The following is a 24,189-nucleotide window of genomic DNA, read 5'->3' as shown; positions in this document are numbered from 1 at the left end:
AAAACAACAACCGTGTTGGAAAACAGTTTAACAGTTATTTAAGAAGGTAAATATATGCCTACCTACCACACCGTCAAGCCATCCCACCCTGAGGTGTTTACCAAAGAGAAAGGAAAGCGTATGTCCATGGAAAGACTTGTACACACAAATCCCTAAGACTTTTTTGTTTGCAATAGCTAAAAGCTGAAAATAACTCAAAGACCCACCAACAGATGAATAAGCAAACATGGCATATGTATACAATGGGATACTACTCAATAATTTGAAAGGAATGGACTATTGATACAGGCTCCCATCTAAATGACCCTCAAAATAACTACGCTGAGTGAAAGAAGTCAGACAACAACAAGCACATGCTGTACTGTTGCATTAGTATAAAACTCTGTAAAATGCCAGCTACAGTGACAGAAAGCAGATCAGGGTTGGTGGGGGGTAGGGAGGGGTGGGAGGAATGGTATGGTTTAGGAATAAAAGAGATCACTAAGGGACAGGAGGAAATATTTGGGTGAATGGATATGTTCACTATCAGGATTGTAAAAATTATTTCATGGCGTATATGATTGTCAAAATTTATCAAATTGTGTACTTTAAATATATGTCAGTTTATTTCAATAAGGCTGGAAGGAGCTGGAGAGGAGGAAGAGGAAAGAGGAGGAGGAGGAAGAAGAGAAGGAGAAGGAGAAGCATCTGCCAGAGCTCATCGTTTCCACTTCTACATTCCAGCCAGACCTGGACATCCTTGCCAAGGGGGGTCAAGGATATGTGCTTCCTAGAAATGCAGCCCAAACAGGAACCACCGGCACTCTAGGCTGGACCTCCAGCAGTGCTCTTCGCCCCAGTTTATAAACTTGAACATCTGAATTTTGTTCATCACTGTCCCAAACTGTCGTTCTCAAAGCCATGGGAGAATTCCCATTGCCTTTACCACTTCCCACCCACAGGGCAGCCCAATCCTGACTCAGCAGAGAGACAGTAAGGGAAAGTTGAAGGAAGAGAAATATAAACAGGAGGGGTCATCTGGACCCACCCACAGACACCCCTTTCCCAACTACCACGGGGATAATGGGCACAGGAAGCTGGGAGCTGTGGCTCTTGGGAAAAGTTGCGCAAACCTAGTTGGCACCAAATACCGCTTTTGTTCAGAGATTTTTTTTTTTTTTTTTAAGTCAACCCTCTTATAAACAATTTGGAATGTTTTCACCCTTGGGAAACCATGTGGCTGCTTTCCTGGTTTATCCCATTACAATGAGCTCATTTTAGAGAGGTAGTTTCTGAATCCATCCACTAGAACAGGACCACCATGCTAGCGGGTGGTTTGCAACTTGCTCAATGAAAGCATGAATGGACCAAGGTCTCTGTATTTAAATAAAAAAATAAATAAAAAAGACCCCAACTTAAAATAGTCTTCTAGACCTCATTTTAATAGAGTCCCTGTCCATTCAGAGACTTTCATAAATAACCCCACAATTAATGACGTGTTTATCGGCAAAGCCACTTACCTGAAATACACAGTGGTTGATGTTCTCTCTGGGCATTAAGTTTGTTTATGAGAGAGAAACACTTAACTTAAGGATAGAAATAGAGCAACAGTATTCAACTAAATTTGCAACTTTTCTCCCCAGGAACCTCAGGTATAACCTATTTTGAGAAGAGTTCAATTTAAGGTGATATAGAAATCTAGCCCAGCAAGGAGCTTGCAACTATTAAAAAAAAAAAAAAATAGAACTAGTCCCTCTCCCTTACCATGCTGCTGTTGGGAGACTGTTATAGCATTTAGTAAGCAGATGTCCTGATAAGATCTACTTTTATGTGGATTTATATTAAGAGAATAGTATGTAATTATTACATATCCGTGTGGATAACACTGAAATCTTAAGTCAGATCCTGTCACACCCTGCTGGAGACTTTTCAGTTAGTTTCCATTGCAACTTGAATGGAACCCAGATGCCTCGATAGGGCCTATCAGGCCTCAGTGGGACCTGACCCAGCCCCTACCAACTATGCCACCATGCTCTTTCAGATCCTCTCACATCCCAAGATCCTTCCCATCACCAGTCCTTGGCCATGCTCTTTCTTGTTCCTATTCTTCTCCAGACCAACTCTTCTCCCCTCCCAGGTCTGGGCTGGAATGTCATCTACAAGCTCTTTCCTTTCAGTTCCCTTGTCACTCTCCACCTGTTTAATTCTTTCACAACACATACCTAACTAAACTTTAGAGCCTAAGTTTCAGTGGGATCTTTTCTTTCACTAAAGAGTAACCAGCAGGAGGTGAGGAACCATGTCTATTTTTTCACTGTTTTATCCCTAATGGTAAATAGAGGCACTGGCTGTAGTAGATACTGGGTAAATCACTGTCAAATATTGAATGGATAACCAACCATATTCTAATTCTTTTTTGCCTTACTTATCCCAAACACCAAAGTCCAATTCAAACATTCTTCCCCAACCACATCTCATGTTTCCCTTCATAAAATCTTCCCTGAGCTTCCCATTTTTCTCTGATTAGAGACAAGGCACAGAGTGCCAGAGATATCCCTGGATTACAGTGGGTACTAACTAAATGTCACTGTCATTAGTAGTACTGTGATCACTTCTTCCAACCTATTTCTAGAGCTGTGTTTCTCAAACATCAGTTTTTCTCTCACCACCTTCACAAGCATTCACATATTCCCAATACCATCTCCCTATTTTGATGTAATGATTTTTTATTTGACACAATGTCTTCCTTCTTAAATTAATGTATTTTAAAGGAAAATTTTATAGAAATTAAAAACCCCTTTCATTGATCATAAAAAGGAGCAATCGTAAAAATTAGAACAATGAAAATAAACAATATACTATTCTGTGTTTTTCCAAAGGAAAATTAGCAACTGTTAGAAAAATAACAACATTTGCAGGACACAGTGGCACATGCCTGTAATCCAGTGGCTTGGGAGGCTAAGGCAGGAGGATCACGAGTTCAAAGCCAGCCCAGCAACTTAATGAGACCCTAAGCAACTCACTGAGATCCTGTCTGTAAATAAAATATAAAAAAAGAAAGGACTGGAGATGTGGCTCAGTGGTTAAGTGCCCCTGGGTTTAATTTCTGGTACCAAAATAAATTTTATATATATCTAAATACTTATTTTTATGTATATTACATATACACACACATATACACACACCCCAATATGCTAGTAACAACTCCAATAGAAAACTACAATCATTCTCCATGATATAAAGATTGAAAATTTTTGAATGATTTCCTCAATGCACACATCATTTATTATTTAAAGCCAAAACTATGTCCTTCTAGAGTCACTTTACATACTATTTAGACCCTCAGTCATATTATATTGTTATAAACACTTTTTGCTTGGCATTTACCATTCTCCCCTTGATTGGTTAGGTACATGCTCATATCTACATTTCAACTCACTGCTTTGTTTCTCTTTATATCCTCCTTCATTCTTAGGTTGACACCTAGCACAGAATATTCTACAAATGCAGTTTTGACTTAGTCTAATTCTGTGAGTTTTGAACCAGCTTGACCAAAAAAGACAATTATTTTGATGTTCAGAATACTTTTTAAATAGGTAGCTTAGGAGGAGGTGTTCAGGATTTCTTCTGTTTCCCTTTTCCCCCTGCCCTCTGGTTTCTCATAGACATGTACCCAATCCATTTCATTCAACCCCTGGGCTTACATACCAAGGGAGCAACCAGAAAGAGGGTCCAGTACAAGAAATGTGTTTTTATATGCATGAATATATGTGAAGCAAGCCCTCTAATTTATTAGTAAAATAAAAGCCAAACAAATCCAGGAAAAACTGAATGTGTGATTTATTATATTTAGGATTGGTCTATAAGGCTTAAATATGTCTGTCATAGTTAACAGCAAATGAATGCAACTTTACAAAATCAGAATTTTGATACAGTACAGGACTAAATGTGGCAACTATGCATTGGAAAATTAATATTTCCTCAATGCAAATATCAAATCTGCAGCACCATTTAGAAGCTTCCACTAAAAACTCAAGCTGCAGTATTTATTACAAGCTCTACTCGGAACACAAGACTACCTAAATCAAGCATTAGCAAAAAACAGTGGAGTCATTCACTCTTAATATGTCAGATTTGGTACAGGATTAAAATACTAAGTTTTTTTAATGTCCTGGTTTCAAATTAATAAATATAAACACAATATAAAAATATACACCAGTTGATAAGACTGTACTGCAGATGCTCAGGAAGTTAAATCTCACTCTCATATGTATGCAGGTATGTCTTAAGTGTCAGAATTTCAGGGTAGCTGCGACTGGTCTTTCTGAAGAAATCCAGACTGGTGAGATGTTCAATGTCCCGCACCCGCGCTGTGTGCATCTTTATGAGTTCTTCTACCCATTTTGACTCGTCTTCTGAGCTCTGTAATGGAAATAAAGTAATCAGAGTCAGAATTTTCCAGAGGAGGTTCTCTAAACGGTCATTCTGCTCCAAGTCCACAAATGACCTCTACCTACTCCTGCACACAGTGCCAAAGCATGTTGCTCCTTCCTGACCTTCCCGTTACTCTGCAGCATTCCTGTCGGTAATGCACCACAAATACCTGGCCTTGGCTGTAAACATTTTCAACAGCAATTAGCTGGACCAAATAAATGAGGCATGCGGTGTGAGAAGGCACTCTTCTCAATAGGTTCTCAGAACATAAATCAAAATTAGGAAAACCATAGACCCTGGAGAATTCAATAATTTGTTTCTTTACCCAGCTGTCAATGGCAATGCTGACTACAGAACACAAGCAATTTGAATGCTCTCTGCCTCCCAAGGGAAATGCAGAGCTGGTGCCCAATGCACAAAATTGTGTGTGCATAAATTAGATTGTTCCAAAGAACCCACTATATCAACTGCATCATCTGTCAAACTGCAACCAGTAGATATTTGAATAATGAATTCGACTTGAGATGCAGCTCAGCTGATGCACTTGGCACTTTGGGGCCTGAGAGACCCGAGCTGCGAATGTGGTTCTGCCACTTTCTGGCTGTGTGAACTTGGTCGTGCTGCTTGACCTCTCAAGGGCTCATTTCCTTATCAACTCAAAGGTTAATAATGCTTACATGCAGCTCCCTGGGAGGTAGGAAAAAAGGAGAGGGAGAAAGAGGGGGAAATGAGGTAAAGAAACATCATGCAGGAAAGGAAGGAAATCTCTTTCCATCTCAGCTACTTGCCAAAAACTGCCTTGCTGGTACAAATTCCAGATGAAAGATATTCAGATGTCCCACATCAAACAATTTATCTCATGTCTAACTTGAAACTAAAGGTAATTCAGGTGAAGCAGTCCTTTGCTTCTCAAATACATATTCTTGTATTTTGGAGGGGATTGGGGGGAAAAATAAAGTCTGAGAGTCCTGTGAATTGTAAGTGTTTGCCTTCATCAGTAGACATGGGGCAGGAGGGCTTTACAAGTGATCTCATCCCCTATTCCCTTGGGACTGCAATGATACCCCCGCTCCCCCAGCAAGAGTCTTTCTAGAAGTTGAAGGATGGCTGTACATGTCCCAGGGCTGAAAATGTTCAGATTTGTCCTCGCCCAACTCTTGACCACTCATGGTCTCAGTGAACTATCCACCAGAGCCCAAGAACCTGCACAGGTTTTCTCAGAAAGCCCCAACCCACACGGACCTGGACAGGGAGCTACAGAAACTTGTGCCAGGGTTAAATAAGTAGCATTACAGGGTAGGATTAGGAAACTGATGCCTGGCCATCCCAGGGAAATTAAGAAATGGGAAGAAATTGCTTTGCAGCCTGGAGAAGTAAGGATTTTCCCTGCCCCACCCTCCTAGCCAACCTAACCAAGATCTCTACAACTCACAGGAAAGACCTAAATATAACTCTACCCACAACGGTACTGACCAATCCTCAATGTGACCATATAATTAACGAAGTAGGAGGTCTCTAGATGGGTCAGGACCCCCTCAGAGTGAGCAGAGTAAGCACGAGGTTGTACTTTGGGAGATTTTTCATATTTATCTCATTTGTTTGATTTTTCAATGGTAAGTCAGTTCAGCTTTTCCTTTGTAAATGCAATTATTTGAATATGTGGACAGAGGTGAGAAGGGTTCTCCTAATTTAAATCATGGCAAACTGGGATCATAAGAATTCAAGGGGAAAAATATGTCTTTTGCTACTTCTTTCCTTGGGAAGTTATTTGCCAATTTCTTTGGAAGGGCATTCTCTCCTGGTTTTCACATGCTAAAATCTGGTCTCTAATTTGTCAGTAGGAAAGCCAGACTGAGCTGCACATGAAGAATCCTTGATTTAGCTGGCAATCACAGAAATAATCACTGATGGAGACTGCAGTGCAAGATGCAAAACTAACAAATAAAAGTCCTTGTGCATCAAGGTAAGAATAGGAAAGATGAATCTTTGGAAGTAAATAACAGAATATTAATGCAAACAATAGCACAGTCCATGAACTTGCCTCTGTCTTTGTGCTAGGGTATTTATTCTTCACTTGCCTTTTCTCTCTGACTTTCCCCTAAGCAGGTTTGTGAATTCAAGCTGGGGCTTTGAAGTAATCTTCAAAGCATGGACAGGTTTCTCTGTGGACAGAGGATTCTTTAGTAAGAAGCATGGTGGCTGCAAACTCTACACCAAAACAGACCTCTACACTCTTCAGGTCAGTAATCAGTAGGCAGAGGAAAACCTGTAGGGACAGTTCTGAATTGCACTTTCCAGATAGAAAAACTGGATCAACTAGAGAACTAACTATCTTTGCACTCAGTCTGAAACAGTGCTTTTCAAACTCACCTTAATAACATTAGAACTTGAACATGTATTTCCAAGGACTCTGGATATACTTTAAGTGCCCGACTCTGTGTATGAAACGTCTTTGCAATCTTTATCTTAAAAATGCAGGACAACTTGATTTCACTCCACAGTCTGTGTTTGGTTTTTTGCAAAAATTTTACTTCCCAACAAGTTCTTAGCAAAACTGAAGCTCAAAGAAAGTATAGCAATGTTGCACAGAGACATTACATCCCCCATTACTCTTGTGGTTATGAACAATCAAAATGAAGGTGGTTGACTTTCAGTGAAGTCTGTGACAGCTCATCTCTTCCTGCAGTTGCCTCACTTCCCCACCTCCCATCCAGTCATGCAGACAGCCGCACTGATCCTTCAGGTATAACATCACTGCTTTCTACCCTCCTTTTAAATGTCCTCGATCATACTCCCATTCAAGGTCTGCTGCCTCACTCCTGTGACTCTCTCCCTTTGAACACCATGCCCAGGCTCCTCCAATTCAAGTTCTCCTCCATAAGGCAGAACCTAAAATGTTGCTCTCCTGATCAAACATTTTCCTTGGTTTATCTAATGACTGTGCAGAAAGGAAAGCTCCCAAGTGCCAAGGTTCTACCACAGAAATATGGTAAATAGAGAAAACAGGCTTCCATAAACTCTGCCCTCTTACTGACTAAGTCATTGGGCAGTCGTTTCCTTTATTATTTGTAGGTTCCTCAACAGTTGGTAAAAGGGCAAGTGTGTGTGTGTGTGTGTGTGTGTGTGTGTGTGTGTGTGTCTGTATGCATACATATATGGACAGAAAGAGCAATGCCTCATAGGGTGACTTGATTATTAGAAATAAAACATGTAGAAGACCTGCACAGTACCTGGATCACAATATGTACTCAGTGAATGGTAAAAATTACTAGTACTGTTACTAAGACTGTTATTACTATTACTACTACCACTATGTTTTTTAATTTGACTCCAAGCAACTTTTAAAATCTTATCTCCCACTGTTGGCCCCAATTACAATATCCTAGACAAGCTTCACTAGATTTCTAGACAACATTTCAAATATGTATGTTTTCCTGTGTCCTTTGTTTTGCTTTGAATATTCATCGCTCCAACTTTCAACCACAATTGAAGCCATAACCCAAGAACTACATTGCCCATGAAGCTGATAATCTCTGTTGTCTTTTAGCCATGACATGTTGGCACACAGCTATAATCCTGGTAACTCATGAGGCTGAAATTGCAGAGCTCAAGGCCAGCCTCAGCAATTTAGCGAGACTCTATCTAAAAAATAAAAACTAAAAGAAGGGCTGGGGATGTTGGTCAGTGGCAAAGTGCCCCTGTGTTCAATGCCCAGTACCAGAAAAAAAAAAAAAAGGAAAGGAAAGCAAATTTTTTACCTGTTCTATTTGCAGCCTCGCGCTGGAAGCTGCCTGAGAGTGTGACTTTGTCTAACACAGTATTGTTTCTCCCAAAGTTCCTCATACAATTTAGGGATTCGAGTATGATTTATTAACTAACATTCTCTTCTGCGGATTACTTCCCTGCTTCTTCTACCAAGTGAGACAAATGCATAGAGACTGTTACTTGCAGCAAGAACTTTCCATCACATTAAAGACATCTGAAGAGATTAGATGAATCTCCCCTTACGCTGAACTAGTGCAGGATCAGGAGATAGCAAGGCTCCTATCTTCCCACCAGGGTTTGTTAAATGAGCGCGTGCATGCACACACACACACACACACACACAGACACACACACAGACACACACACAGAAAAATAAAAATCCATTAGAACGCCAAGCCTCTATGTGTTAAATACCCAGGTCCTTTCTTCTTTTCCCTTTCTTGAATAGTCCAAATGCTTTGTAATAAGTGTACTCTAGTTCAGTGATGGGAGTATAAATTTTAAAACAAAAATTAATTATGAAAGCAAGTCCTGAAGGACTCTGTCTTTGAACTCACATTACAGCTCTCATCATTGTCTGGTCTGTGAGGAAGGATGAACGAGGAGACAGAGAGGGGGCCATCGCACTTGTCAGCCGGCTGAGTGAAATCCAGGCAGCTAGTGATGATACTGTAGTAGTGAGTTGGAACAGGAATGGAACTGCCTTCCACATACCTGAAACAGGGAGGTGATGTAAATTTATGAGAGATGTAGAAGCTTTGTTTTTCAAATGGTGACCAATGGTTACTACCTAAGTCACTCATTAATTCCCACTCAATTGAGTTATTTTTTTCACTTCTTAGGGCTAGCCCACTTCTATGTCTCTGAAAATAATGTCTGCCTGGCATCTTCTCCCTCCATCTGGCAGAGGGAGAAAGACATTCCAGGTAAAGAAAATGGTTTGATCTAAGAGTTGGAGTCAGGAAATGGTGAATAGGTCAATGTTGTAGAAATGAGAGTCTGGAGAGTCAATAAAAGACAAATTACAGTGGGTTGTCAGCCAGGATGTGGTGTTCGGACACTACTGTTTAGGAAATGATGTTCCAATAAAGGTTTTTATGGTAGAGCATCATTATTCCATCCATGTTTTAGGAAGATAACGCTCATAGGGTTGTTAAAAAAAGAACCAAAGTCATGAGATACTGACTCGGGGAAATAATAGCCTTTTCAAGCTGCAATGAGAATCTGTCTTGGTACAAAGAATTCATTTACCAAAGGAAGCAATAAGGACAAAGAGTACTGATGAGTCTAGAGGTATAAAAATCATTTCCAGTAGATCAAAGTGCAGAAATTCACAATTTTTTACCTGGTTTTCTAGTATCTTACTTTTAATCATTTTTCAAATATCAAAATTATGATTGAACTAAAAACTTAATATTGGTTAAAAACTATATGTTTCATATGTATACACATATATACATGCATATATGTATATAGACACAATATAACTATGTATTTATAAATATTATAAACTATATATAGAAAACAATGATCACCAATAAAATAAATGTACAACTAAGAAGAAATTTCTCTCATGAATAACTGGAAAAGGAGTAAGATAATTTCTATTTTAATAGTTATCTGTTACTTAGAAATAGCATTTTATTCCTAAACATCTGTAAGACATAATTACAATGTTTTATTTTCCATGTTGCTCCCTTACTGTTTCCTGACTGTATGAAATTAAATGATAACTCATTCTGAAGTTGTCATCTGTGTGTCTTCTTGCTGCCTCCTTCCCTAAGTTCTTGAGTTCCATACAAGATCAGCATTTGATTTACCCTTTTATATCCCCAAAAGCACTAAGGAAAGGGATAGAGAAAATTAGATTCAATCAATTCATGTAATTTCATAATGATACATAATGACTCAGAAAATATAGAAGATTCCAGAAGTCTCCCCAAATAATGGAGGTAAGTGGAAATTATCATTTCTCCATTGAAGAGTTGTTGAAGAACAAATGATAATTTTTAAAATATTCTGATTCATTTTCTTTTACAGAATGGAAAATTACATTTATTTCTCACAAAATTCAAATTTTCCTTTCAACCACCAATGCCACATTTAATCAAAGGTTCAAAAGAACTGAAGAATTCAAAAAGAGATTCAATGAAAAAAAGAAACTTAAGGGGTATTGACTCTTCTCTAGTACATGAATATTTGAAAAATAACCTTGGCTGGTAACTTGGAATTTAAGCATCATAGTCTGAATGAAAATGAAAAACTTACTGTTTGATTTTGTCTTCTGTATCATGTAAGCCATCAAAGTCATAGTCAAAAATTGGTCCACTTATCACATTTACTCCATTTCTTTCTGAGGCATATTTCTTCACCAATACCCTTTGGAAATAATTCCAGACCCCTGTGCAAAAATAAAAATCAGATCTTCTTAAACAAAATTCCTTGCTTTGGTCAAATTCTCTAAGATTTGCATTCTACAAGGATGCAAATTCTATTAGGATGCATTCTACAAGCCAAATGTCACAAGCCAAGCAACGACAGAACTGTTGTGGTTCATGAGAACAATCTATGCTAAACCATTATCTCTGTTTCATTTATAAAGCAGCCAAAGGAAAGATATGGAGCTATGAGATAACAGTAAGACTTTAATTAAGTCAGGGAAGGGTTCCCAGATGAAGTTACTGAGCTGAGATCTGAAGGATGGATGAGCAGGTTCAACAAAGAGGTAAGGCAGAATGTGTCAGGTCAAAAGAATGGTATGTGCAAAGATAGAAGTGCAGTCTTTCTGGATGACTGAAAATAAGGTCTAGCTAGGTCCCAAGTTTGTCCTTGATGTGCTAGTTCCCACGTGTGTGCTTATCCCTGACCTTTCCACAGAGCCCCCACATGTTATCCAACCACCCTTCTCATAATCCACTTGAATATCTAATCATCATGTCAAACAAGACATTACCCAGTTCTTAATTTTGCTTCCCAGTCCTGCCCAGTCCCTTGTCTTCCCCTCATAGTTAATGGCACTCTCACCCAGATGTTCCAGTCAATTCCTAGGAGGCGTCCCTGACTTCTCTCCACATTCATGTGAGCAAGTCCCATCACAACTGTCTCAAAAATGCATCCCAGCCACCCCAAGTCAGGCCACCTGTCACCATTTTCATTGCTTCCATCTTGAGCTAAGTTTCCTTGCTGTCTGACGTGAACTACCACAGAAGACTATTTCCTGACTCCCAGTTCAAAACTCTCACTTCTCTATAGCCCAGTCTTCATATAGTAACCATACAAATCCTTTTTCACGATAAATCAGAATCAATGAATCCCCCATCCATTCCTGGCACTGGAGATGATTTTTCATTGTAACTACAAACCAAATTCCCAACTGTGGCCATGTCTACCTCTGTGATTTTACTTCTTCCCTCTTTCCTCCCTTGGGTACAAAGCTTTCTTCCTGTCCTCCAACCTTACCAAACTTGTTCTAGCCTAAGCTTATGCTTTTGCTCATTCCTTTGCCTGGAAAACTCATTCCCTAATCTCTGTGTGCTTGGTTTCTCCTCTGTTGCTCATTTCTCACTCCAGTGTCACCCCCTGCAGAGGACTCTTTTGTCCATTCTAATTCCAGTTCACATTATGGTCAACCCAGAGGAGCATAGGAGGAATAGAATGAAAGAAAGACAAAAAGAAGGGACTAACAGGGTCAGGGAAGGCAAGCGATGAGTTGGTTCTCCAATATTAGGTTCAACTCACCATGCTTTATTCTAGATAGAGGTTAGAGGTTCAGGATGCTACCACTTCTTTCCTGCCCTTATTAAAAAGGACTTGGCCATCTTTCCCATAATGCTTCTACTGCTCTTTCTATGCTCTGATTCTCTACTCTGAATGAAAATAGCAGAGCAGCCCACCAGAGCCAAAACACCTAGAATAATTATTTGCACTAAAGAAAGTAGGAGGACAGTAAGAGAGAAGATCAAATGTTAACTTAAGCCCAATGTAGAGAGAGAGAGAGAGGAAACAATGAGAACAGTCAAAAGGCCAAACCCACAGAAATGCGGCATGAGAAAAAAAAATCCCCCTAGTGAAGAAGAACAGCAAGCCCTCTGTAAAAGGCCATTCCACACCAGCCTCAGGGTGGTACCCTGTGTTTCCTTTATTTCTGTTTGGTCAGAAATTACATCACATCAATGAAAAAAAAAATTACATCAATGAAGAATAGAAAAATCCAGGAAATTCTGATTTGTGGCCCTTAAACGAAGCTGCACCCCATGTAACATTGTGAGAAATGTACCTGTGTGAGTTTCTGAAATGTTCCTCAGCTGAGTCTGAGAACAAACCAGGAAGCCTTCCTTTAAAAATAACCTTTAAATTTTCATTCATAAGCAACAGATTCTATCTTTGAATAAACCTTCATTTACTAACCAGGACATCAAACAAACATTTTTTCTCTAAACCGTGTTGCCATTTCACCGAAGTTAAGCAGGGGAGGCCTGCCACTGTAGCTGACATACCGCAATTCCTCCTTCCTAATTTGAGACTCTATTTCAGCCCAGAGAGTCCTCAAACAGAACCCGATCCTCCACTGCCAAGCCAAATTAGAGAGAAGGACTTCTTTTTCCTACCTGTCCCATAAGCATACAGGTTTGTTCACTGGAAATGAACTAACAGGGGGTAAAATCTTTTCCATACTGCTTTCTCTGTCTTTGGATAAATGGATGATTGGATGGATTGGTAGATGGAGGGATGGAGAAATCAATTAATTAATTATTTAATATGAGAAATAGAAAATGGATTATTTTGACCTCTGAATAGATAAATCATAAATCTATAAGAGTCTTAATTTTACTAATGAGAGGTTAAGCAGAATTTTTATGATCACACATCCAGTGGTCACACTCCAGAGATGAGAACTTGATTTTTTGAGTCAGAGCTTATTGTGCCTATAAAATTCATAAAATCATTATTATCCAAAACTGTTGTTGTCATGTACAAATCAATTATGTATTCAATGAAATGCAAACAATAATTTACACAGCCCTAAAGGCATCTGAAATTAATACTCTGATGAAAGAATACCCTTTAGGCTCTTGATAGGTTTCAGAGTCAACATTAGTATGCATGAGCACCCCATGGGGGAGAGGGGCTAATTAGTGCTTCCATGGCAATGTTCAATAAGTAAATGTAGGTGCTGTTTAGTGTCAAGTGAATTCCAAAATTCAGTGAAGACCTTTTTAACCATCAAAAGAATGAGTATTAAAATTAAAACAAAAAGAAAAACCACAAATTTGGTTTAATTCAGTTTCTACCATTCATGACCTCCATCACTTCTTCTGATGTCAAATTCTTAATTATAAACAAGGGAAAAAACTACCTGCCAACTTCCTTCAGATTCAAATTTGGGGTCCACAGCAGAAAATTTACATGAAAGTTCTTCAAAAAAAAGTACAAAGGCTAAACACAGGAAAGGCATTATTATTATTAAAAATCAATATAGTGGTAGACAAGGTAAATTTAGAAATATTTATTTTCATAATTAACACTTTATTAGGTATATATTGGACTTACTTTTGAAAGCAGGATACATTGGGACCATATTGGTTACAAGGAATGCATCATATTTAGCTTCCGATGAAGAGCTCAGATCTAAACATCAGGAGAGCAAACAGAGTACACTGCTTATCAAACTGTATAGCAATAGAAACGCATGCTTCCAAAATGACCCATGGTAAGCGGGTAAAGGTCTCCTCCTTTATTCCCACTCATTGCCTCCTTTACATATTTCCCCCTTCCCCTACCACTCAATCTTTTCCTTTCACTCAGTAACTCTCTCTCAAAAGTTGTTTTTCATTTTACCTAGTTCTCTTTTTTAAAATATTTTTTAGTTGTTGATGGACCCTTATTTTATTCATTTATTTATATACAGGGCTTAGAATTGAACCCAGTGGCTCACACATATGAGGCAAGTGCTCTACCACTGAGCCACAACCTCAGCCCCCATTTCACCTAGTTCTTAGTCTTAAGTATTTCATTAGTGTAACTCAGACTTTTTTAACAAGAGCTTCAAGATAATGAGAGAATTAAAGAGCTCCACTTATTTTCAAGAGATCACCTCTACAGTATTACCTAAAAGACTAATGTTTTCATTGTTCCAGATTCTCATGGAACAATGTAAGGAGGGGTACAGAAGATTTGCTTGCACTTTAGAATTCCCCTGGAAGATTGGATTTTTGAAAGTTGGTCATTAGCCAATTTTGGAAGGATCACATAAAGTTGATCTCTACAATCTCAAGTGGACCTTCTTAAAGAAAATCTGAGCCACTGAAACCCTAACTGCCTAGTTTCGCACCCCAAAATGTACAGTACATCCCTGCCCTCAGCCAAGTGATCAGATCCAGACACTTTATGACTTACAGGGAGGAAAGAGGAATCCGTAGGACATCTGCTTATCGTTCTTGTAGGCCAAGCAATTCTGACTGAAGCCCGGAGAAACACGGACATCGGGGCGGACACAATTGGTCAGATGCTCAGGAATGCCAGAGACCTCAGCCTGCATGAGAGTCACAGTCACTCAGCAATGCCATCGCAGAGACAAGGGCACGGTAATGCTAGGTTGCTCAGTCATAAAACAGCCCAATCCAAAATCCCCTGGCTTTTACTATAGCTTATATTCTAATATTCTGATTCCTTTAAATAGCATTAGTTTTTTTAAAATAAACCAGTTATTAGCAACAGAAGTCTTTCATCAAAGTCTTAAGTATAACAATATATAAAGCAGAAATCCCACTGCTGAAAAATGAATAGGATTTCACAGAAGACCACTTAAAAACTAACACACTTAACAATAACAGACATATTCCTTCAAAAAAAGTGTGTATATTCTCTGTGTGTGTGTGGGGGGACATATATACATATAATATACATATATAGTATATATATGCATATAAAACATATGACATATATAGTGTACAAGAGTGAATTAATGAGAAACTGTTTTGGAGGCAGAAGTAGTCTTTTCCTTATATTCAGAAATTTAAAACATATTTCAAGTGCCAAGTAAATTTTTCCAGTTCCTGACATATACCCATATATCTCATCCTCATCACACTGAAGCCCCAACACAAAATTTTGATGAAGTAAAAAACAGAATGCCGATCATGGAAGAGGCTGTGAGTGGGCAGGGGATATAAAGAAACTCTGTACTTTCCACTAAATCTTGCTGCTGAAAACCATTCTACAAAATAAAGTCCATTAAAAAAAAAAAAAAATATATATATATATATATACACAAATCTCAGTAGCTTCTGTAATTACTAAGCAATAACTATGTACAGTTAAAAACAAAAAAACAAATAAAAGCAAAAGAATCAGCATGCCCCTTTCAATATTTAACATATTATCATGGAACTATTAGAACCCTGAATAAAAACTAGTTCAAAATGTCTCATAATAGATCCAACAGGGAATTTCTTCCACCAGAAAAAAACATTTTCTAAAACAAGCAATCATTGTATGGATCAAGGAATGTAATGAAATGAAGAACACAAAACCCAATTTTCCCAATGACCTGTTTGGAAACAGTGTATGATGTCCAGAGTGGCATTAGGAATATTTCACTATAACCGCTTTCAAAGTCAGTGTGATATAAGATATTATATCTAGTTCGATAAAGCACTGCAGGTCGCCCATAGAGGAGATGTCTCTCTAGGAAAGAAAAAAGTAAATTGTGTTAAATGCACATTGAACTTTACACCAAAAGTTAAAGAAATACTGGAAGAGTTGAGATGTCTAAAATGTGCTAGCTTACTTATTAATAATGCAGTGCCTTCTCCTTAATTTAAAAGTGAGTCTCCCTAACATTTTTGTAGTTTATCTGATCACCTGTGCATGCATCAAGGCTTGTAGTTATCAAAACTGAAATATAAGGCCATATTTATGTTAATGTTCTTTATGGTTGTAAAGAATTTAAAATCTATATAGAAAGAAAATATTAGGTAGCAAAATTAGAAATTATTCCACTGAATGGAAAGCCAAGGATTGAACTTCAGTAGAATTACAAGATAACCAATTAAGAAGAAGGCTCTCTCATCGTTATTTGCAAACTGCAACTCAAATACACATTATTTCAGCATAAAATGTGAGTGGTAATGAGAATTTAAAGGAAGCAGCTTTGTCACATGGAGGTAAACTCTTTAGATAAGAACTTAAAGGAACATGTATAGATAAAATAAGTGGGCGTTTAAGAGGGTCCTTTAAATACAGAAAAGAGAAGTTCATCAGTTACCCAAGAACTCTGTGAAGACCCCCAAATGCAGAGACAGATCCCTCGAGGGAAATTTCTCCTCTTAAGAAAAAGGTCTGAAATCTTACGCTTTGAGGAAGAAGAGATTAAGCTTACTATGCAAGCCATCATTCCACACTGTCGTAAGCGCCTAGAGCTTAATCTGCCCACTTTGGTCAGGCCAAAACTTCCATAGATTCTTGGAAATCAGGGTCACTCCAGACAAAAATATTTAGAGATTGAGGCTTAGGCAATTTATAATTCCTTACATGATTTTTTTTTTAAGAAAACAAAACTTTTTTGCTATTATTTTTATTAAAGAAAATTAGTTCTGGCAATCACTTATTAAATTATGTATACATGTTGCTTTAATTAAAGTGTTACCATTCTATGCAAGTAATGGAGAAAACCCTTCATAGAATATTTTGCAAGACCCCCCCAAGTAGAACTGCTGATTTGAGGCAAAGAGGCCCACACTGTTATAACACAAGCTTGTTCTGCATAGTTTGGCTTCATTAATGTGGCAGTAAATATAGAAGCCTTGCTTAAGCTGCCAAATTTAGGGACCCATCCCTAAGAATTAGAACATAACATGATAATATTAAATGAGTGAAGTATAATAAACGAAATAAAAGCCAGCAAATCATAACAGTAGTACTTGGGGGCAGTAAACCAACCCAGACTTTCCTTCGAAACTCAAACCAAACCTTTTCTAGGTTCAAAATTTCCATTAACGTTTTCCTTGTTTTCATTTTTGCTGCCTCTGAATTTCCTGGTTTCAGCTGGAAGCAGAAGTATCAAAATTTTTTGAGAAGCTCTTCTCTTTTAATCATTCCAGGTGTTAATGTTTACCACGCACAGTCCTCCAAACTGGAATTCAAGCCTAACCTCCCATTTGTTTCATTAAGGGACAACAAAAGAGCAGTCATGTTTCCACATGTAACACTCCTACTTACAGCAGCCACCAAACAATAGTTCGGGTGATCTACAATCTCTACCAACCCTGGCTCTTCCTTTCTCCAGGGGCCCTCATTTCTTGGCATTTCTCAACATAATACTCCATCGATCAGGGCTGGTTTATTTGCAACACCCTGCACGTAATCCTGGTGGACAACTCTATGCTATTATGCATGGGATTGCTTTTCTCTCTACTGGCAATAACTTCTCCAGTCTTCTCCACCAATACTGTCACTTATCTCCTCTCCAATTTATCCATCATGTATTCCCATCAAACACTGACAGAGAACCTACATTATGCCAGGCCTTGGGCTATAGAAGGGAGAGACTGAGCAAAGAATATTAGGATAGAACTCTTATCCTCAAAGAGCTCAGAGTTCAATGGGAAGGACAAACATGGCCCACATAACTCACATGCAACATAGTCTGCCATGTCAGGGTATCCATAGGAATATGGTGGGAACACAGGATGATGAATGTCACAAATGGAGGTAAGATGGCATCAGCAAAGCCCTTTACACAGTATATGGGTGAAGCCACATCCCAGCTTACGCCTGCTGCTCTGACATAATTATTAAAAGCACCCTTTTACACACTCAAGGTGCAGGACAAATAATATGGTCACAGAGTTTAACCATCATGGGAAAGAGATGAGTAGGAAAGGAAGAAGAGGTACATGATCAACAAGATATCCAAGATTCATCTTCTCCTGAAAATTTCCCCAAGCCCCTTCTCCATATCTACTCATTCTTCTGCTCTGAATATATAGACTTAGTTTGCTTCCAAAATTTTGGCTTCATAGCTTTCAAGCATGGACACACTGTAGTTTAAGAAACAGCTTGAGCACAAATGCATCACTCTCTGATTAATTGTTTTTAAGTTGTTATTGAGCATCAGAAGAAAAAACAACAAAACACCCAGTGGTTTCAACTGTCTCCCAAAATTCAACCAAGCAATATTCCCAACTGATCCCCCCCCAAAAAAATCTACCTGAGTCTTCCTAAAGCTTAGCAGTTTTGTCTAAGAAAGAAGTGAAATAATTTTTGCAGTAAAAAACAAAGATTTTAAAGTCCCAAATCAAAATTTAGAATTTACTTTTTCAGTTTATCAAAGTATCAAAGAATTACAGGATCTCCGTCATATCCTGACTTTGTGGGTCTTTATGACTTCTCGGGTGAGCCACACATTGCGTTTCTGCTTAACGAAATGTTCCTACTCAGGCCACAAAATACACTTGATTCTGTCTTTACACATGTTAAGATCTTCATCTCAAGACCAGCCCACAAGCTTCTGCTTTGGCAACAAGTTAATGTGATTTCTTTTTCATTTTTTCCTACAGTAAGTGACGGTTAGTATATGTAATTGGAGTATCCATGCTCTTAAAATATTTACTTTCAAAATATTCTTAAGTTTTTAATTGACACAATATTTGCACCCATTTATGGGTTACAGCGTGACATTCTAACACATAGGTACAGTGCGTACACTGTGTACTTCCAGGGTAAGTGAATCGCCTCAAACATTTATCATTTCTTTGCAGTGAGAACAACTCAAAATCCTCTCTATAAGCTATTTTGAAATATAAAATTAATTTTGGCTAAGTAGTTATCCCACTGTGCTACATAGGACATTGGAAGTCATTCCTGCCATCCAACTGTACCGCTGTACCCATTATCCATCCTTCTGTGATTTCATTCTGTGACTCTAGCACAGCCTGTGCCTTCCCAGGCTGGGATCCTACTCCATAGAATTCTAGACAGAGCCTTCATTCCCCACCCTGATTCCTGTTTACAATAGTGTCTCTGGCATTTTGGTACATGCCAAGGTTCTCCTCCAGAGACCACAGTTGGCAAAATACTGTGAGACAAATCTTTTTAAGTGGCGTGGACTCCCCAGCACTTACTGTTTTTCTCTTCCAAAGTTTGGTCATGCAGACCTGAGTTTGTGTTTCTCTTCCCTCCTCAGCTTCCTGATTCACATTCCCGCAGATGGGCTGGCTGACTTAAAGCCACATGAAAATCTCTCCTCCCTTTTGTTTTTTAAACATTCACTCCCACAATAATATGCTCTTAAATTTGACCACAAAGTCTCTACCCAAGACCTTTCCTTTTCCTGTGTTCTTTCTCCTTCTCTGCTTTAAAAGTGTCCATTATCACTCACTGCCATTTCAATCTCCTTTGGGATTCTAGCGGACGCCTCTGTGGGTGCCCTGTTCTTTTCTTACCTCAATCCTTTTAATTCATCTACTTGCTATATCCTTCAGCAGAACAATAACTATATGAGGACAGGGACTTTATCTGTGTTTTTTACCACTGGATCCTTCTTCTCCATCACTAATCACATATCTACTTGGTAAAGACTTATTGATGAATCAATTTTTAAAAAAAAAGCAAGCTGGGTTTTACATATGACCTGCCTAACGTACTACTGAGAGACAGATTGGGCAGATCAGTTCCCCCTCCATTTTACTGATGGAGCAACTGGGGGTTTATGATTTATACTAGATAACTCAGCTGCACCCAGACTCTGGGCCTCACCCCTTGCTCTCATTATTCATCTTTTTAGTCTTTTGGGCAATCTGCAGTAGGATGCTGCCTGCTGGGTTGTTCTAATGGAGGACATATTGGAATGAAGGTTCAAGTGACCCTGGGCATCAGTTCTGTCCAAGTGATGTCTGCTGAGATAATGTTAGTAAGCCCTAAGGAGGCTAATCCTTTGTATCAAAGTCTCTAGTATTTCATAACAACTTGCAAACCCTGACATGCACTGAAATTCTCTCCTGACATATTCCCTGTGTGCCAACACTTAGAATAAAAAGCATTTTCAGAGGAAACCACATAGGCTTACGTGTCACAGAACTGGAGTTAAATTTCATCGCAGCTCTTCATAACCCCGCAACTCTGAAACTTAACATCCTAAAGGCTTCTGCCTCCCTCAGATGTTACTCTGTCAGAAAGCAGAATGTGTAATACACCAAGGTCAGTCTTCACCCAAACTAGCTGTGGTCCTAGTGGTTGTAGTTGTCATGGCTTAGTAAAGAGTTCTGGCAAACAATATTGGTAGGTAAAGATATTAGAATTCAGTGTCTATATCAAATCATCTTGAATCCTACTATAAATCACAAGCAATAATACTGTATAATGATTTCTTCCAAGTCTTCCCCAAAACACACACGTGGACACACATAAAGAGAAACACAAGTATATCTTCTTCCTTAAGACAACTAGCATCTCCAAAGAAATAACAAAAAATGAGAAATATTTCAGAACTGAAAAGAGAGACAGAGATTTCCCCTGTAAAATATTCAAGATGCTGCCTTAAAGTTAGTACGGCTTACTAATCCTTAAGTCATTCTTCTCTCCAAATTAACTTCTCATTGTGTGTGAGAAGGAGCCAAACATGTACATACAAATCTCTATCATTTAAAAATGGTTTTCAGGGGTTGGGGTTGTGACTCAGTGGTAGAGTGTTTGCCTAGCACGTGTGAGGCACTGGGTTTGATCACCAGCACCATATAAAACTAAATAAACAAAATAAAGGTACTGTGTTCATCTGCAACTAAAACTATCTTTTTAAAAAAGATTTTCAATTCCTTTTTATATAAAGATGATAGTGAGTTCTAACTTAAGAAAGCATAAAACATTTGATAGCCATATAAATAAAGACTAAGGTGAAAATAAATATTGTAATAATTCTTACAACAAAAATTATAGCCAGTTTTAGTGCCAGAATTGCCTGCTATGAGAGTTTTCAAATTTTCCATTTTATTCATTCATTTGTCCATTGATTCAATGTTACAAGGAAATGAGTTTTCATTGCATAGTAAGTCTGACAAGATGTTAGCTACATGTGACCCAGAAAGAGCAACCATCATGCAATTAAGATCTGGAATTTACCACCTATCTAGAAATACAACTGCAGTTTAATCACCATATTGGAAGACTACATTTTCTTCCTTTTCATTTGGCAAAGAGCTTCATTCTATAACAGTTTAAATATTTATAGCAAAATATTGCCTAAGATTAATTTAATATACCTCTGTTTTTAAACTCCAAATATCCCCTGGGTTATTTCACTACTGGAATGTGTAGCCTTTACATGTGTGCTTTATTCAGATATATGAGTGATTTTACAGCATATGACATTAAAACAGCCACATATGTGCAAGTGAATTATGTGTAACATATGGCTTATTCTGAAATATATCAACTACCTATATCTGCTTTAAACAACTAATAACACAAATAGTACAACTTTACATTTGTAAAGAAATGTAGGTTTACAAATTACAAGCTTCGACACATATTCCAAGGTATCCAGAAAGAGGAAGTAATTACTCTGAGTAGACGCACATGCTCACACACAGAGATTCGCATTCACAAGGTTCTGCTCCAGTGGAGCAAACATTCAATATTTTAAATGGGAGACTGGGATTTATGACACAGGAAACATCACAGAGGCCTGAAAGTACTCAGACTAAGAAAACGTTGCTTTGCTGCTAAAGGAATGATGGAGAGAGACCCCATAAGGAGATAGAAACAAAGACCAAGAGATGAAGAAACAAATAGGAGGATATTGAGGTGTATACATATTCCAGAATCTAGACAAGAAAATGCTTTACACCATGATATATAATTAGTTTTACTTCAGGAAATTCTTTTAAAGTCTCTCTTAAAGGCTGGTCCTCTCTCCTAATATTTTGTGCTGCCATTTTGTATTGGTACAGCTGTCTTGGAGAAACCAGAACCAGCCCAGGTTAAGCACCCAAAAAACACTGAATGAACCCACAAATTTTAAGCTTTTATGCTTTAAAAGACCCTTCGGCGGTAAGTGTAAGACATGTTTGTTCAACTCTGAGCAAACCACACAGAGGTAACAATATTAACTACAAATTCTATCCCTGAGAGTCATAAATTCACTAAGAGGCCTCTTATTTTCATGATTGGCGATTTGAGGCTACTGTTCATGCTCAGTTGTCAGTTGTGGGTGGGACTGATTTTATCACAACATCACAAGAAATTAAATGCAGAATTATTTCTCAGATAATGTCTTAGTACCATGAACAATGAGATTTCGAATCAGCAAAAATATGGGAGTCCATTAAAAATTATCAACAACAAACCAGTGACTTTTAGAAGAGAAGCATCTCAGTACTATTTCTTTGCTTTGTGGTTGAATATTTAAAAAACTCAAATCATGAGATTGCCTACCCCTTGACCCCAGCAACATTCCAATTCTTGTAATTATCATGACACCATAATCCACATGGTTTAGGGGGTCAAACATTTCAACTCACTCACACGTTTTGTACAGGACATGTGTAGCTTTCACCAACAAAGTTTCACCTTTAAAACTAGATTTACCCAATTATATGCCTGAGTCTGCATCCTCTGTGATCAAAGGAAGTAGGGGAGGGTTGTGATGGAGAAAAGGAAGAAGGGCAGATGAAGAGCTTTATAAAGGAGGAAAATAAGTCAAGTAAATAAAAAGTCTTCTACTGGTTTCTTCAACTTCTGCTTAATCAGATTGGAAATAGCACATATGATAAACAGAACCACATGTGAGCTAATAACTCCAGTGATGGAATCAGGAGATCTTGACCCTGTGCATCTCTGCCACATGACTTGGGGCGTCCTGTTTCCTTCCTTACTCTTAGTTATCCCCCCATTATTTCAACAAATTGTCCCATTTACTATAGTAACCTATACAGCAGTCTCCTCACCCTCTTCTATTTTCTTCTAATTTCTGGAATTTCAAAATCAGAAGGAAGAAGGTAGATTGCATTTTTATTCCTAATTATTTATTGTCTCCACCCATTGCCATGTGACTTGTGAGATAGAGTCCCAGTGGAAAGAATGTATTTCTCTGCACTGTTGGTATCATGTGCTTGCTTCTGGCAGTGAATGAAAGCAAAGTGCCTCAGGATAGAAGAAGTACTCAACTGCAGTACACAGCTCTAAGCAGAGTATGTCACAGACAAGGGCTACCATTTCAAACCTGGATTCCAGAATAAAGAATATGAGTGGCTCAGGAATCCACTGAATGTACAACCAGAATAGTTAAATGTGAGCAAGTCATGTGACCTTTTTTTTTTTTTGGTTACTGGGGATTGAACCCAGGGGTGCTTTACCACTGAGACACATCCCCAGTCCTTTTTATTTTTTATTCTGAGACAGGGTCTTGTTAAGTTGATGAGGCTGGCTTTGAATTTGCAATCCTCCTGCCTCAGCCTCCCCAGTCACTGGGATTATAGGCATGCACCATTGCCCTCAGCCTCATGTGTCTTTCCTGACAAAAATCACTGAGTTGTTGATTATTTTTGTCGTATCTCAAACTTGAAAAAGTTTTTAATTCATGCTTGTTATCCATGTATGTAAGATAGGAGGAGAAAGAATCGAGCCTCAAGATAATCCTTTATTTGAAGGGGGTGTTCTAGTTTGATTCTCCTGTATCTTTCCCTACAACATGCATACTGACTTTGGGCAGGTGGGCTTCAGCACAGGGACCAGCTGCTCGTTTATAATTGTGACTACCATTCCTTGTAGAGGAGTCCCCATTAGCACGTTCGCTTGTAACTCAGCAGATACACAATGGATTATCTGATTTGGGAGGGCTTAGAAGCTATTCAGGAAAAGGAAAAAGCAAATCACAATTTTCAATTACACGATTGGCATCTTGGGTACATAGAATAAAACAACACCCTTCACCAGAGGGATATAAAAATCACTTTGCAATATGAATATGAATTTTTAAAATATTGTGCTTACACTGTGAAGTAAATAGAAGTCTTC

At 38.3% G+C, this 24,189-nt stretch overlaps 1 protein-coding gene across 8 annotated transcripts in view; it reads right to left on the bottom strand.

Annotated features, from left to right (window-relative positions):
* Positions 1-3,795: 3,795 nt before the first annotated feature.
* The window catches only part of Enpp2 (ectonucleotide pyrophosphatase/phosphodiesterase 2), a 107,572-nt gene continuing 87,178 nt past the window's right edge, over positions 3,796-24,189 (bottom strand). For 4 of the 8 annotated variants that reach the window (XM_047544157.1, XM_047544150.1, XM_047544202.1 and 1 more), the window contains exons 20-26: positions 17,149-17,223; positions 15,728-15,864; positions 14,575-14,710; positions 13,729-13,806; positions 10,447-10,579; positions 8,736-8,892; positions 3,796-4,401 (exon numbers count right to left, since the gene is read on the bottom strand). In XM_047544157.1, the coding sequence (XP_047400113.1) occupies positions 4,231-4,401; positions 8,736-8,892; positions 10,447-10,579; positions 13,729-13,806; positions 14,575-14,710; positions 15,728-15,864; positions 17,149-17,223 (887 nt within the window). In that variant the 3' untranslated portion in view covers positions 3,796-4,230. The remainder of the gene's footprint in view (positions 4,402-8,735; positions 8,893-10,446; positions 10,580-13,728; positions 13,807-14,574; positions 14,711-15,727; positions 15,865-17,148; positions 17,224-24,189) is intronic. The other 4 variants (XM_047544172.1, XM_047544163.1, XM_047544192.1 and 1 more) reach the window with 1 other exon arrangement.

Source organism: Sciurus carolinensis, chromosome 1 (genome assembly GCF_902686445.1).
Source record: "Sciurus carolinensis chromosome 1, mSciCar1.2, whole genome shotgun sequence".
In the NCBI taxonomy this organism is placed as follows: Eukaryota; Metazoa; Chordata; class Mammalia; order Rodentia; family Sciuridae; genus Sciurus; species Sciurus carolinensis.
Note: the sequence above shows the minus strand (reverse complement) of the source record. Positions and strands in the feature narration are given on the sequence as shown.